The sequence below is a fragment of the Pygocentrus nattereri genome, chromosome 15, assembly GCF_015220715.1.
Source record: "Pygocentrus nattereri isolate fPygNat1 chromosome 15, fPygNat1.pri, whole genome shotgun sequence".
In the NCBI taxonomy this organism is placed as follows: Eukaryota; Metazoa; Chordata; class Actinopteri; order Characiformes; family Serrasalmidae; genus Pygocentrus; species Pygocentrus nattereri.
The window spans coordinates 10,865,923-10,878,421 of NC_051225.1; the positions used below are offsets into that span (position 1 = coordinate 10,865,923).

The 12,499-nt window shown below is 40.6% G+C and overlaps 1 protein-coding gene across 3 annotated transcripts in view; it reads right to left on the reverse strand.

The window, feature by feature from the left end:
* ano1a (anoctamin 1, calcium activated chloride channel a) overlaps positions 1-12,499 on the reverse strand; it is a 54,799-nt gene that overhangs the window by 14,428 nt on the left and 27,872 nt on the right. For 2 of the 3 annotated variants that reach the window (XM_037545194.1, XM_037545192.1), the window contains exons 12-17: positions 7,035-7,195; positions 5,125-5,207; positions 4,943-4,954; positions 4,265-4,333; positions 2,307-2,381; positions 1,902-2,103 (exon numbers count right to left, since the gene is read on the reverse strand). In XM_037545194.1, the coding sequence (XP_037401091.1) occupies positions 1,902-2,103; positions 2,307-2,381; positions 4,265-4,333; positions 4,943-4,954; positions 5,125-5,207; positions 7,035-7,195 (602 nt within the window). The remainder of the gene's footprint in view (positions 1-1,901; positions 2,104-2,306; positions 2,382-4,264; positions 4,334-4,942; positions 4,955-5,124; positions 5,208-7,034; positions 7,196-12,499) is intronic. The other variant, XM_037545193.1, reaches the window with a different exon arrangement.

A 12,499-nucleotide genomic window follows, 5' to 3' on the forward strand; every position in this document is an offset into this window, starting at 1 on the left:
TGTAAATGTGTGGAAAGTTTTTGTCTTTTTTAGCAATTTGTGCCAAACCCTCAGCACCACTCTTATTCAAAAGAATATTGAGTGCTGCTTAACTACATGTAGCTACTAAAATAAATCTATCTATCTATCTATCTATCTATCTATCTATCTACACACACACATATTATATATATAAAAAATATACACACACACACACCCACACACACACACACACACACACACACACACACACACATATATATATATATATATATATATATATATATATATATACATACACACACACACACAAACTGCTCAAAAAAAATAAAGGGAACACTCAAATAACATCCTAGATCTGAATGAATGAAATATTCTCATTGAATACACAAAATTAAAGTGGAAAAACAGTACAGGCTGAACCAACTTTGATGTAATGTCCTTAAAACAAGTCAAAATGAGGCTCAGTATTGTGTGTGGCCTCCATGTGCCTGTATGACCTCCCTAAAACGTCTGGGCATGCTCCTGACGAGGTGGCAGATGGTCTCCTGAGGGATCTCCTCCCAGACCTGGACTAAAGCATCCCCCAACTCCTGGACTGTCTGTGGTGCAACGTGGCGTTGGTGGATGGAGTGAGACCTGATGTCCCAGATGTGCTCAATCGGATTCTGGTCTGGGGAACGGGCAGGCCAGTCCATAGCTTCAATGCCTTCATCTTGCAGGAACTGCTGACACACTCCAGCCACATGAGGTCTAGCATTGTCCTGCATTAGGAGGAACCCAGGGCCAACCGCACCAGCATATGGTCTCACAAGGGGTCTGAGGATCTCATCTCGGTACCTAATGGCAGTCAGGCTACCTCTGGCGAGCATATGGAGGGCTGTGCGGCCCTCCAAAGAAATGCCACCCCACACCATTACTGACCCACTGCCAAATCGGTCATGCTGAAGGATGTTGCAGGCAGCAGATCGCTCTCCATGGCGTCTCCAGACTCTGTCACGTTGGTCACATGTGCTCAGTGTGAACCTGCTTTCATCTGTGAAGAGCACAGGGCGCCAGTGGTGAATTTGCCAATCCTGGTGTTCTCTGGCAAATGCCAAGCGTCCTGCACGGTGTTGGGTTGTGAGCACAACCCCCATCTGTGGACGTCGGGCCTTCATACCATCATCATGGAGTCGGTTTCTAACCGTTTGTGCAGACACATTTGTGGCCTGCTGGAGGTCATTTTGCAGGCCTCTGGCAGTGCTCCTCCTGTTCCTCTTGGCACAAAGGCAGAGGTAGCGGTCCTCCTGCTGGGTTGTTGCCCTCCTACTGCCTCCTCCACGTCTCCTGGTGTACTGGCCTGTCTCCTGGTAGCGCCTCCAGCCTCTGGACACTACACTGACAGACACAGCAAACCTTCTTGCCACAGCTCGCATTGATGTGCCATCCTGGATGAGCTGCACTACCTGAGCCACTTGTGTGGGTTGTAGAGTCCGTCTCATGCTACCACGAGTGTGAAAGCACCACCAACATTCAAAAGTGACCAAAACATCAGCCAGAAAGCTGAGAAGTGGTCTGTGGTCCCCACCTGCAGAACCACTCCTTTATTGAGTGTGTCTTGCTAATCGCCAATAATTTCCACCTGTTGTCTGTTCCATTTGCACAACAGCGTGAGAAATTGATTGTGAATCAGTGTTGCTTCCTAAGTGGACAGTTTGATTTCACAGAGGTTTGATTTACTTGGAGTTATATTGTGTTGTTTAAGTGTTCCCTTTATTTTTGTGAACAGTATACACACACACACACACACACACACACACACACACATCCATATATATATATATATATATATATATATATATATATATATATATATATATATATATATATTTGTTTGATTTTACCAAGTCTTTCAAGTCGCTCTCAGAAAGGAAACTTACCCTTAACTGTGAGCCATCGCGCCACATATCCATAGATCTCGTCCATAATGATGATGATGATGAGGTTGATGACAGCTGCAGTAGTTTTGACTGTGGCCCGGATGTTAGAGCGGAAGGCGGAGGCAGAGCTCATGTGAAGGGCGGTCTTAATGGAAATCCTGTACAAAACCACTCCAAACACGATAACGAATGTCACACAAATCTGTATAAAGCACAAATGGACTACCATAAATATCAGTATCGGTTTTGTAAAAAAAATAAAATAAAAAATAAAATAAAACAGATTACTAATTGGTAGCACCAACTTCTATCTGTAGTCATGTTTGGTCAAGCTATTCTTTAAAAAAAAAGGCACATATTGGGTACATTTCAGTATATTTAAATGGGACTGCAGAGCAATCATACCATGAAGCACATCAAAATAAGGATGGTCATGTAAGCCGGCATCCTGTCGGTGCATGTCAGCTTATGTTTTCCAGGCTAGAACAGAAACAGTAGAAGGTGTCAGATTTAAACATCTATTGTATACACACACACACACACACACACACACACACACACACACACACGCACACACAGATCTAAACACATTACTGTGGGTGACCTCAGCCGTGACTGCTCCCGCGGACACGGCAGTCATTGCTCTGGCCCAAGGGAGAGCAACTACGGCCCAGTCAAGCACATCAAACATGAGCTTCTGGACATGATTCACTATCATGCAGTCACATCTAATTTCTGTATACAACAAAGTGGGTCAACCTCCTTTTAGTGTATATTACCCAGTGAACCAGGGAGCTTTGTGACCACAAAAGAACTGGCTAGCATAGGAGCAGAGCCATAACAATAAAGAGATCACCGCAGCATGTGCCACAGCAAATCAAACACAGCTCAGCAATGGAGATAATGGCTGCAGAGAGGAAGAAGGTTGGTCAAAGCTCATTAAACTGCTGCAGATGCTACTGAGTCAGGTCAATTTGAATAGTTCTGTGGCTGAGGGAACAGTAGGCAACAGATGGATGCCAAGCAGGAACCTGTCCTTAGTTTGCAAAAATACACAGAATTAGTTTCGCATGATGTAGCAGAGGTTCAATGGTATTTCAGTACTATAGCAGAAAATGTTTTAATACATCAAATAAGTCAACCTGAAAACAAAATTGACCTTGTTAATCCATCATATTTAGCATGACGACTTTTGCCCACCTCTAAAAGATCTGCCAATTTTGCATTACATCACTAAGCTCCAGAGAGCAGGGCAAAATAATACTAATGAATACGTCCTATTTCAACCCCCTCCCACTTCTCACTGAACACATGGTGCCTAATTTGACTCTTGACAAAATCAATCAACATAAGCTATAACCCAGAACATGCTGAACAACGTCATTTTTACCACCTACTGGAATGCAAAGTATCAGGTGTAAAGTTTGGCTGAAGAGGGATAATGGTCTGGGGCTGTTCTTCAGAGTTTGTGCTCAGCCCTTTAGTGAAGCGTAACTGGCTAAATGGGCAAAAATTCCAAAAACACACTCGAAAATCTTGTGGGAAGCCCACTCAGAAGTGCATCATAACAACGTTATAAACAGAACAAAGGCCTATTACTTTAGTTTCTGTCTATACAATGTCATTTACTACACAAAACATCTTATGTTATCTTTTTGTTTACTGGCATAAGCTGGCATTTCAGAAATATCCAAGTATTGCTTTAGAAATATGTTAACCAAATATGTTAAATATGTTAATCAATGCTTATGCATGATGTTTTGAAGTGCTGTCCTTATTTTTATTTATTTGTATTTGTTCCCCAATTTAGTCATTTCCAACTTCTACCACAAGTTAGGACTCCCTAAATCATACAACACCACCAACGATAGGAGGGCGAAGGCTAGCACAGGCTTCCTCCGAGACCTGTGAAGTGTCACCGCATCTTTTCAGGCTACCACTAATGCATGTCAATGGACAGCTGAACGCACTTGAAGGAAAGCGTCAACCGGCAAGTCTATTACATCAGCTAACAGACGCCTACACTGACCAGCTTCGGGTTTGAGTTGTGGGGGGAGAAGGGGGGCCATCCTACTCACCCAGAGAACGAAGCCAATTGTGCTCTCTTGGACTCCTGACTATGGATGGCTGTAACATCACCAGGGATCAAACTCGTGATCTGATGACAGGGCCAACGCTTAGACTGCTGCGTCACTCAGGAGCCCCGTCATTTCAGTATACATTAGGTGTTTAGACAATGACAAATATTTTTGACTTTTTTGCCATTACATAGGTTTTTTATTGACTGGGTCACTACACTTAGAATCGACAACAAAGCCAAAGCTCTCATACTGTTGCAAACCCTACAGAAAATGGGACTTTACCTTTGAGGAAGCTTCTCTCTTCAGGTTCCTCTGCATGACATGGAACTCATACTCTGCTCGTGGATGGTTCTGGAAAACACAAGAGATTTACATGGGGCTTTAAGCCACTTATTGCCCAGCTCATCCAAAGGAGTGACTGGTAAAAGAGCCCTATGCAGTCAAGTGCATGATGACAGAACCGCAGGAGAAATTTTGCAAAAAAAAAAAAAAAAAAAAAAGCCTCGCATTAGCATTTAGCGCATGTACAGTGTGCAGCTTGTAAAAAAAACAGCCTCTTGTGGTTGCTACCACAATGCATCCATTACACACTCAGCACAGGTTCTTTTTTGCTTCTTTTTTCCCCTGTATGCTTCAGTTAGTCGACACTAACGGTGCAGTGCTCCGAGTGACAGATGGTGGAAAAGTGAGCAGCTTTTTGACCTGCAGGGTGGGCACAGGAGAAAGCAGGAGTCCCCCAGACCCCCCACACAGAGCAGCTGATGCTTTTAAAAAAGTTTGAAGATTTAGAGTGTGGGGGTTGTGGCAACCTGTCCTCTGGGTGAAAATGCCAAAGACCATAGCAAGAAATGTGAGAGAAAATGTCCAGTTAAGACACGAAGAACTGCTGGGTTATTGACGGTATGCAGCAGCTAAGAGTGGAGTTAGAAAAGAAGTCAATAGCATAAACCAAGTCCAAACCTTATGTTCCTCCTGTACAAAAACACACGAACAAAAGAAATCAGCAACAGCACAAACACACCATTTCTCAGACAAAAAGGCCTTCAGGATAAAATCAATAGCTGGAGAAACATCCCAAAGATTACCGAATTGTTCTGGACTCCACTGTCTCTCTATCTTAATGGATAAATGTAAAAACAAACCTCCTCTTCTTCAAAGCCTGTCAGGTCCCAAATGTAATTGAGCCTCATCTGCCTCCTCTTCCAGTGCTCCATGAACATGGTGGCTGCAGAGCATGGAGAACCCAAGTTTAATTCATGGCATGATGACAAATAGCTCTCTCAGCATTTAGCCCATCTAGTATTGAGCTCAGCACAAAGTGGGTGATTAGTGAGTTAATTAAGCAGCAAATGCAGTGATTTGTGGAGAGTGTCGATATCTCATTAAGTCGTGACAATGGAAGTCAAATTTTCTCATGTCTTTATCTCACATTCTCATTCTTGAGCCAAAACTGAGTGAAAGAACTGATTTCCAATGTGTGACCTTTTAGCTTGGAGCTAAGGGGTTGACAAAGCACCGGCACATTTCAGGCTGCAGCCAAAATACTCAGCTTTTTAAGAAGCTCAACATTTGAGCAGGCGATAAGCCATGGATTTGAGAGTGGAGGTAATTTAGGTGTTCCAGAAACTCAGAGAAACTGCAAAAAAGGCAGAGAGACTGAGGGAGGCAGGGAGAGAATGCAAATGCAGAGTGACAGTGGAACAGGGGAGGAAAGTGTAGGAAAAAATCCATATTGATGCAAGACTACTGCCACTGTGATGCTAATCCACTAGAATCACAGTGAGAGTGGCAACAAACATTAAGCTCAAACTCATTTTACAGATCTAATCATATAGATTTAATGGAATAAAACTTCATTTGCAACATTCAGTGTATTTATCACATTTGGAATCAGCTAGCTAATGCTCCACAAATGCCTCATAGGCACTTTGTTGCTACAAAATTTAAGGTGGGATAGAATTCCAAAATATCAGCTTGGTGGTAACGTATGCATGGATACTACCACTACTGATCACGAAACATATAGTTAGCTAACTGATGTAAAGTAACATTTAGGGGGGGCAGAAAATTAGCATCTTAAGATCTTTTGTGGGATTTAATGCAATACAGAACAGTAATATAGCTATTAGCTTTAGCTAACTAGCTAGGCAAGCAGTGTTTGATGAGGCTACCTACAGTGGAATATTCAAGAGTAAAATATGGTAAAACTGAGATAAATCTGTCTGTGGCTGATTGGAATATCAATTTGTAAACTTATATGGGCTTTGAGTGACCGGTAAATTACTCAAAAAAACAAACACTTAAGCCACATGCCTGCTAGGCATAAAAAAGTCTGTGAACGAAGGAGGTGGTAATATTAGCATGTCCAGATCATTGCTCCACTGTTTGTTTGGGAGTTTGTGTGAATCCACACCATAAATATGGCTAATTTTATCATTAAATAGTTGCTTGGCATTCCTCTGGACTTGGTAAAGGAATATTTTATTTATTTGATTCCTGAAAAGATAAACAGGAATAAAACAGGAATCTATTTACGTTCTTGCTCAGTTTGTGCTGCAGCACGTTTTCAAAGAACAAACCCTGCCAATATGGCAGCACGATCACATAATGTAGCACGGCATGACATTGATTCCCAAGCCTTACCTAAGCTTACACTCTACATCTGCTTATTAGTTAAATTTGCTAGATGACAATTGTGCTCTCTTGGACTCCCGGCTACGGATGGCTGTAGCAGCACCAGGGATCGAACTCATGATCTCTTGATGATAGGGCCAATGCTCAGACTGTTGCTTTTTCTGAGATGCACTTTATATATTTTAGCCTTATGTTTAATTGTTTTGCATGTAGAAAGTGCCATTGGACTGCTGCTCAATTTCGTTGTACATTGTGCAATGACAACAAAGGTATCTTATCTTATAATGTCCATTGTGTAATATAGCTGCTAAATTTCCTTCGGGATCAATACAGTATCTATCAATATGACTTAATATCGCTCAGTATAATATCTGCACTGCTCATAAAGCTGAAAAAAGCAGGCCAGAAAGCTGCCTACCCCAGAGCGCCATGAATATGGAGAAGAAGACGGTGGCAGTGTTGTCGAACAGGTGGCTGGCCCTTGCAGTGCCACAGGCTGTGACCAGTTTCCAGTAGCTGCAAGCGCGGTCACACAGCGGGCACATGGTGATGTTATTCCTCTCATCGCAAATCTCCATACTGAGCGTGTGGGAGAGAAGACAGGAGATCAGCACCATGCTAACTCTGCTCTGGGTAAATGTTCTTTAAGCCAGACAAGTCAAAACAGCCATTAGAACAAAGTTATTCATTTTTCAGAAAACATATATATAACAGACAATTACACATGAGCTTCTACAGCTACATCTTTTTTTTACTTTTTTTAAGGAGAGTTTTTCAGTTTTTCAAAGAAATCTGCAGGTACATTTTTCCACAGCCTCAAAGTTCAGTTTTAAAAGTTGGTTCCATTTCCTTTCCTCAGCAACGGCTTCTCAACAGCTACACATCCTTTCAGACTCCTGATGCTGAGTTCTTCTCACAGTGGAAAGACAGAAAAGACAGAAACGCCTGAGAATTTTTTCAGATCTGAACATTTTCTGTACTTTCTTCCACTGTTCATCTCATGGGGTGGGCTACTAGGCCTTGCATGGTTGTTAGGAGTCCAATTTTCTCTATATATTTAAATGAGGCAGAACACAGGATACATATTCCAAATATATAAAGTTAATTACTTGTCTTATACTTCATTATATGCGTCAGTGGTTCATTCAAAGCAGTAGCATATGTTCTCTAAACACATTACCAATGTTAAGACTTTAGGCAGTAACGTCCTTAGGAATTTAAGATATGACCAAGCTTTCTTTAAGGAAGCTCTCTTTCAACTCAGACTTCACAGCAATGATAATTCCTAAATAATTACAATCATCTTTTCTTCAGTGACGTGTCTTAAGAAAAATTTCAATCTAAGGCGGTGAGATTCCCATGCACTGTATGCAACTAACAATTACTGTCATACAATCATAAACATTCAGAATGTGACCTAGTTTCTTGCTATGCCAAAAAACATTTGGACACGCCTGCTGTTTGCTGCTATTCGTCCTTTATAACATTAACGAAAGTATCAAAACCATCAATTAAAAACCTGTAATAGTTCTCGCCTTCTACCATATAGAACAATTCAGACCCACCCTATTTCACAACAGCTGACTAGACAGACATTCCATCAATTAACTTTTAACAAGGCACACAGAAATTAAGAAGATGGCAATTCAAGCAGAGTCATATTTGTATTTTTGTGCCTTAGGGAATCAATAGCTATTCAATCGGAGCTAATCATAGCACGCATAAGGCTAGTTTAGACATAAACACCTTTAACGCTTATGTAAAACAAACATTCTGTGGCAACATGTGGTTACTGCCTTGACTGTTAGACGTTTTCACAATACACAATATGCATCGTGGTATTTCACTTTTACAGTTTCATAGGTTTCATAAGTCAGAACAGCCAAAAAAAAAATCCCCCAAAACTACAACCACATTTCCAAAGATGTTGGGATTCTGTCCAAAATGTAAATAAAAGCAAAATGCAAAGATATACAAAATAATTTAAACCCTTTATTTCATAACAAATGTTGAAACTGAGAAAGTTTTGAACAAATAGTTGTATAATGCTAAAAAACCCCCCAAAAAAACAAATAAAAACAGCTGGTGGTTGATTGGCGGTTGATTGTAACATGATTTGGTATAAAAAGGGTATCTCAGAGAGGCTCAGTCTTTCAAAAGTAAAGATGGGGAGGGGTTCACCACTCAGTGAAATTGGACGGGCACAGGCAAATAGTGCAATAATTCAAGAATAATGTTTCTCAACATAAAATAAAGAACTTTCATCATCTATGGTACATAGTATCATTAAAAGATTCAGAGAATCTGGAGAAATCTCTGCATGCAAGGGACAAGACCAAAAACCAATATTTACTGGCCATGATCTTTGAGCCCTCAGATGGCACTGCATTAAAAACAGACATAATTATCTAGTGGAAATCACTGCATGGGCTCAGAAACACTGAAAAACACTGTCTGTGAAAAAATTTCATCCACAAAATTGCATCCACAAATGCAAGTTAAAACTCTACTATGCAAAGAAAAAAAACAAACAGGATCCAGAAATGCTGCCATCTTCTCTGGGCCTGAGCTAATTTAAAATGGACTGAGGTGAAGTGGAAAAGTGTCCTTTGGTCAGATGAATCAACATTTGAAATTCTTTTTGGAAATCATGGATACTGTGTCCTCCGGGCTAAAGACCACTCAGCTTGTTATCAGTGCACAGTTCAAAAGCCAGTATTCATGATGGTTTAGGGGTGCATTAGTCCTCACTAATACTCAACGATATATACATGTTTTGGTAGCATATGCTGCCATCCAGATGATGTCTTTTTCATGGAAGGCCCTGCTTATTTAAGCAAGACAAGTACTGACCATATCCACTTATTGCCCACCCCTATGCAGACATTAGGGTCTGAGTTATAACCAAATGTGTCCAAACCAGAAACCAAATCACTATATACATACAATCACTTTCATCTGTACTGTCTGTAGTTGTATTAATATTGATGGTTGTGCTAAGAAAGCTCATTATTAGCCTTCAGTGTACTGATGCTGTGGACTAAAGGCTGGTCTATCACTTAATGGGTGTATATTTGTATAGTTTTGTTTGTTATACAGAAGAGTTTATAGTATGTTTGCATAGTTTGTCTGTATTTATTGTGTCTGCACTGTTGCTTTTTGCTCTTCTGTGTTAAATTTGGCACTTTGTTCTGGAGGAACTAGATCTCATTCCTCTCTCAAAACATCTGTGATACGAAAAAGTAACAATAAAGCAGACTTTGACTGAGGGACTATAATCCTCCAATAGTATAATAGTTAAATTCCACTGACCGATATGATAGTAATTTCTCCACTGTCATGTATCTCAACCTCAAATAGAATAAAAAATTGTAGTACAAGGGGCAGACACAGAACTCTGTGACACAGAATTCTTTGCAGATTTAGTTTCTATGAAGGACCCCTCCTTTTCCATTAGTTCTCCTCCTGTGCCACATCTTTAATCTCAAGCTAAAGTCTAGGTTTGGATATATTTGACCTGTTTTCATTATTCTAACCATGAGGCACAGCTGTCTAAGGCAGAGGTCTTAAACTCAGGACCTTGTATTGAGTGCACTATGCGGCCAATCAGTTTCATCAGGGATGCACAACGACTATTCTGGAGAGCTGGTGTCCAGCACAGCTTGGTGGTTTCCCAACTCAAACACACCCACTAAACCTGGCAATTAACAAATGAGTGTAAGCAGGTGTGTTTAAGCAGATTAAATCACCAAACTGTGCTGGACACTGGCCCTCCAGGACTGGAGGTACCCGAGTTACAGCATCAATTCAGTTAACTATGAGTGATAAAATCCAGGGTTCAAGGTCCAGATTTGAAGTCTTTTAGTCAAAGGTTTCACCCTATCTTTGGGAGATCGAGAGCTTGGACATGGGCAATGGTTTGACCAAAGAAGATGTCAGTAATTATTTTTGCATGATTGCAATATTTTTGCTAATACTGATAAACCACAGGTTGTCAGTATCGACCGATATTATTAGCCTACTGATATATCGGTTGGGCAATAGTGTTTCTCAGCCCTAGTCCTGGAGGCCTACTGCATATTTTTGCACTTTTCCTGTTTTAAAATCAGCCACTTTAATTCAATAATGGGCTGTTAATGATTTGATTAGTTGGATGAGATGTGTTGAGAGCAGGGAAAACACTAAACACTAAAACAACCCCTGGACCAGAAACACTGCTCTGGTAGACATGCGGTCACAGCATTCGTCTTTCTGTTCTGGTGCTTTACAAAGCCTCCACCATGATGCATCATCAAAATATTAAAAATTAGGGCAGTAGATCTCTAGTCACATTTTTTTTAACAGTGAGTAAAGTAATGCTATGATGTTGCAGTAAAGGAATTCCTGCTGCACTAGAAGCTTCAGACACTAAGAGAGCTTGTCATTTGTCTGTATTTGAATGCCAGCTGCAGCTATTCATATGTACCCAGTCTGTCTTCTGCTTTGGCGTAAGTGTAAGTGCATTTCAAGAGTGTTATGAATTCAATGCACCTGCTGAGAACTGCCATTACAGACTACATTAGAGTCCATTATGACTGCAGACAGCCTTACAATTTCATCGCAACTTTTGTCTATCTAATTACAACATGCTTCAAAAAGCATCAGGACCACTGGCTGTTAGCTGTTAACTGGTGAATCAGAGTGTTCTACCTGTAGGATCACAGACTTAATTACATAGGACACCTTGTTCTTAAGTTCTCAGCTGACCTCCTTTTACTTTCACCAGAAGAGCCTTAAAGCACTTGGCAGCTCTAGCACGAACGTTCCTGAGGGTGGCCTCTGATAGGTGTGGCACTCAATGCACAGCGTCAGTCAACAATTGCGGTCTCGCATATTGTATAGCTGCAAACATGCATAAACTGATCCTATTCAGTCAGAATGACGGGTATACTAGTGTTTCAGCACATAAACGCTAAGTGTATCAGCTATGCATGGCATCTTATCTCTTTACTGGCAGTTGAGGTGATGGTTAAACATCATATGTGAACGGTTTGCCCCTCTAATTAAACATAGCTCTGTTTTCTAAGTGAAAAAACTTAACACCCTCTACAGTACAAACTTATATATGGAAATTTGGTGCAAATTTTTGTGCAAATTATTATTATTAGCTGAATTTAACATATTGGAAAAAACACCACTTAAAATATAAAAATGTACCACAACTTTTTGTACAGTCCACATTTTATATTCCCTCAATATGTTAAAAAAATCAGGAACTGCATTAAAATGTGCACAAGTTTTTAACTTATTTTCACTTAAAAAAAACCCAACAAAACATAATCTGAGTGAAGCACCCAAACTTTTGCACACAACTGTACTACTGTACTGTTATCTATAAAGTAGATATATATACTTTATATAAAGCATACAGTAGATAAAATTGAGGCTTAAATCTGACTGTTGTCTGGCTAATCTCGCTTGTTTCAAGTGTACTTAACACAAAACACATTTTTGATACGTGATGATCTAAGCGTGTAGTGTGCAGGATGCTAACAGAAGGCCAAAAGCTACCATAACTTGTTAGCCCCCTTATAGCTCCAGTGCAAAGCTAAAAAAGCAAAATGAAGACACCAAACTGATCAGATATATTTAGGGGAATAGGAATAAGCTATGTTTAATTTGAAATTGTGTAAGGTTGTTGGCTCCATAGGCACGCCATGTCCCCGCTGCTCCTAGACACTCTTAAAGCAAGAAACGTAGGCTGCGCTGAGCAGAGCACACTACTCACCTTGGAGAACTCATGCATAATAATGACTAGGCGGCAGACTATCGAGGAGGCACTTGAAAAGTTTCGTCAGACAAAGCAGAAGTTTTAGAAACTAGTTTAATGTAGCCTCGCAGCTC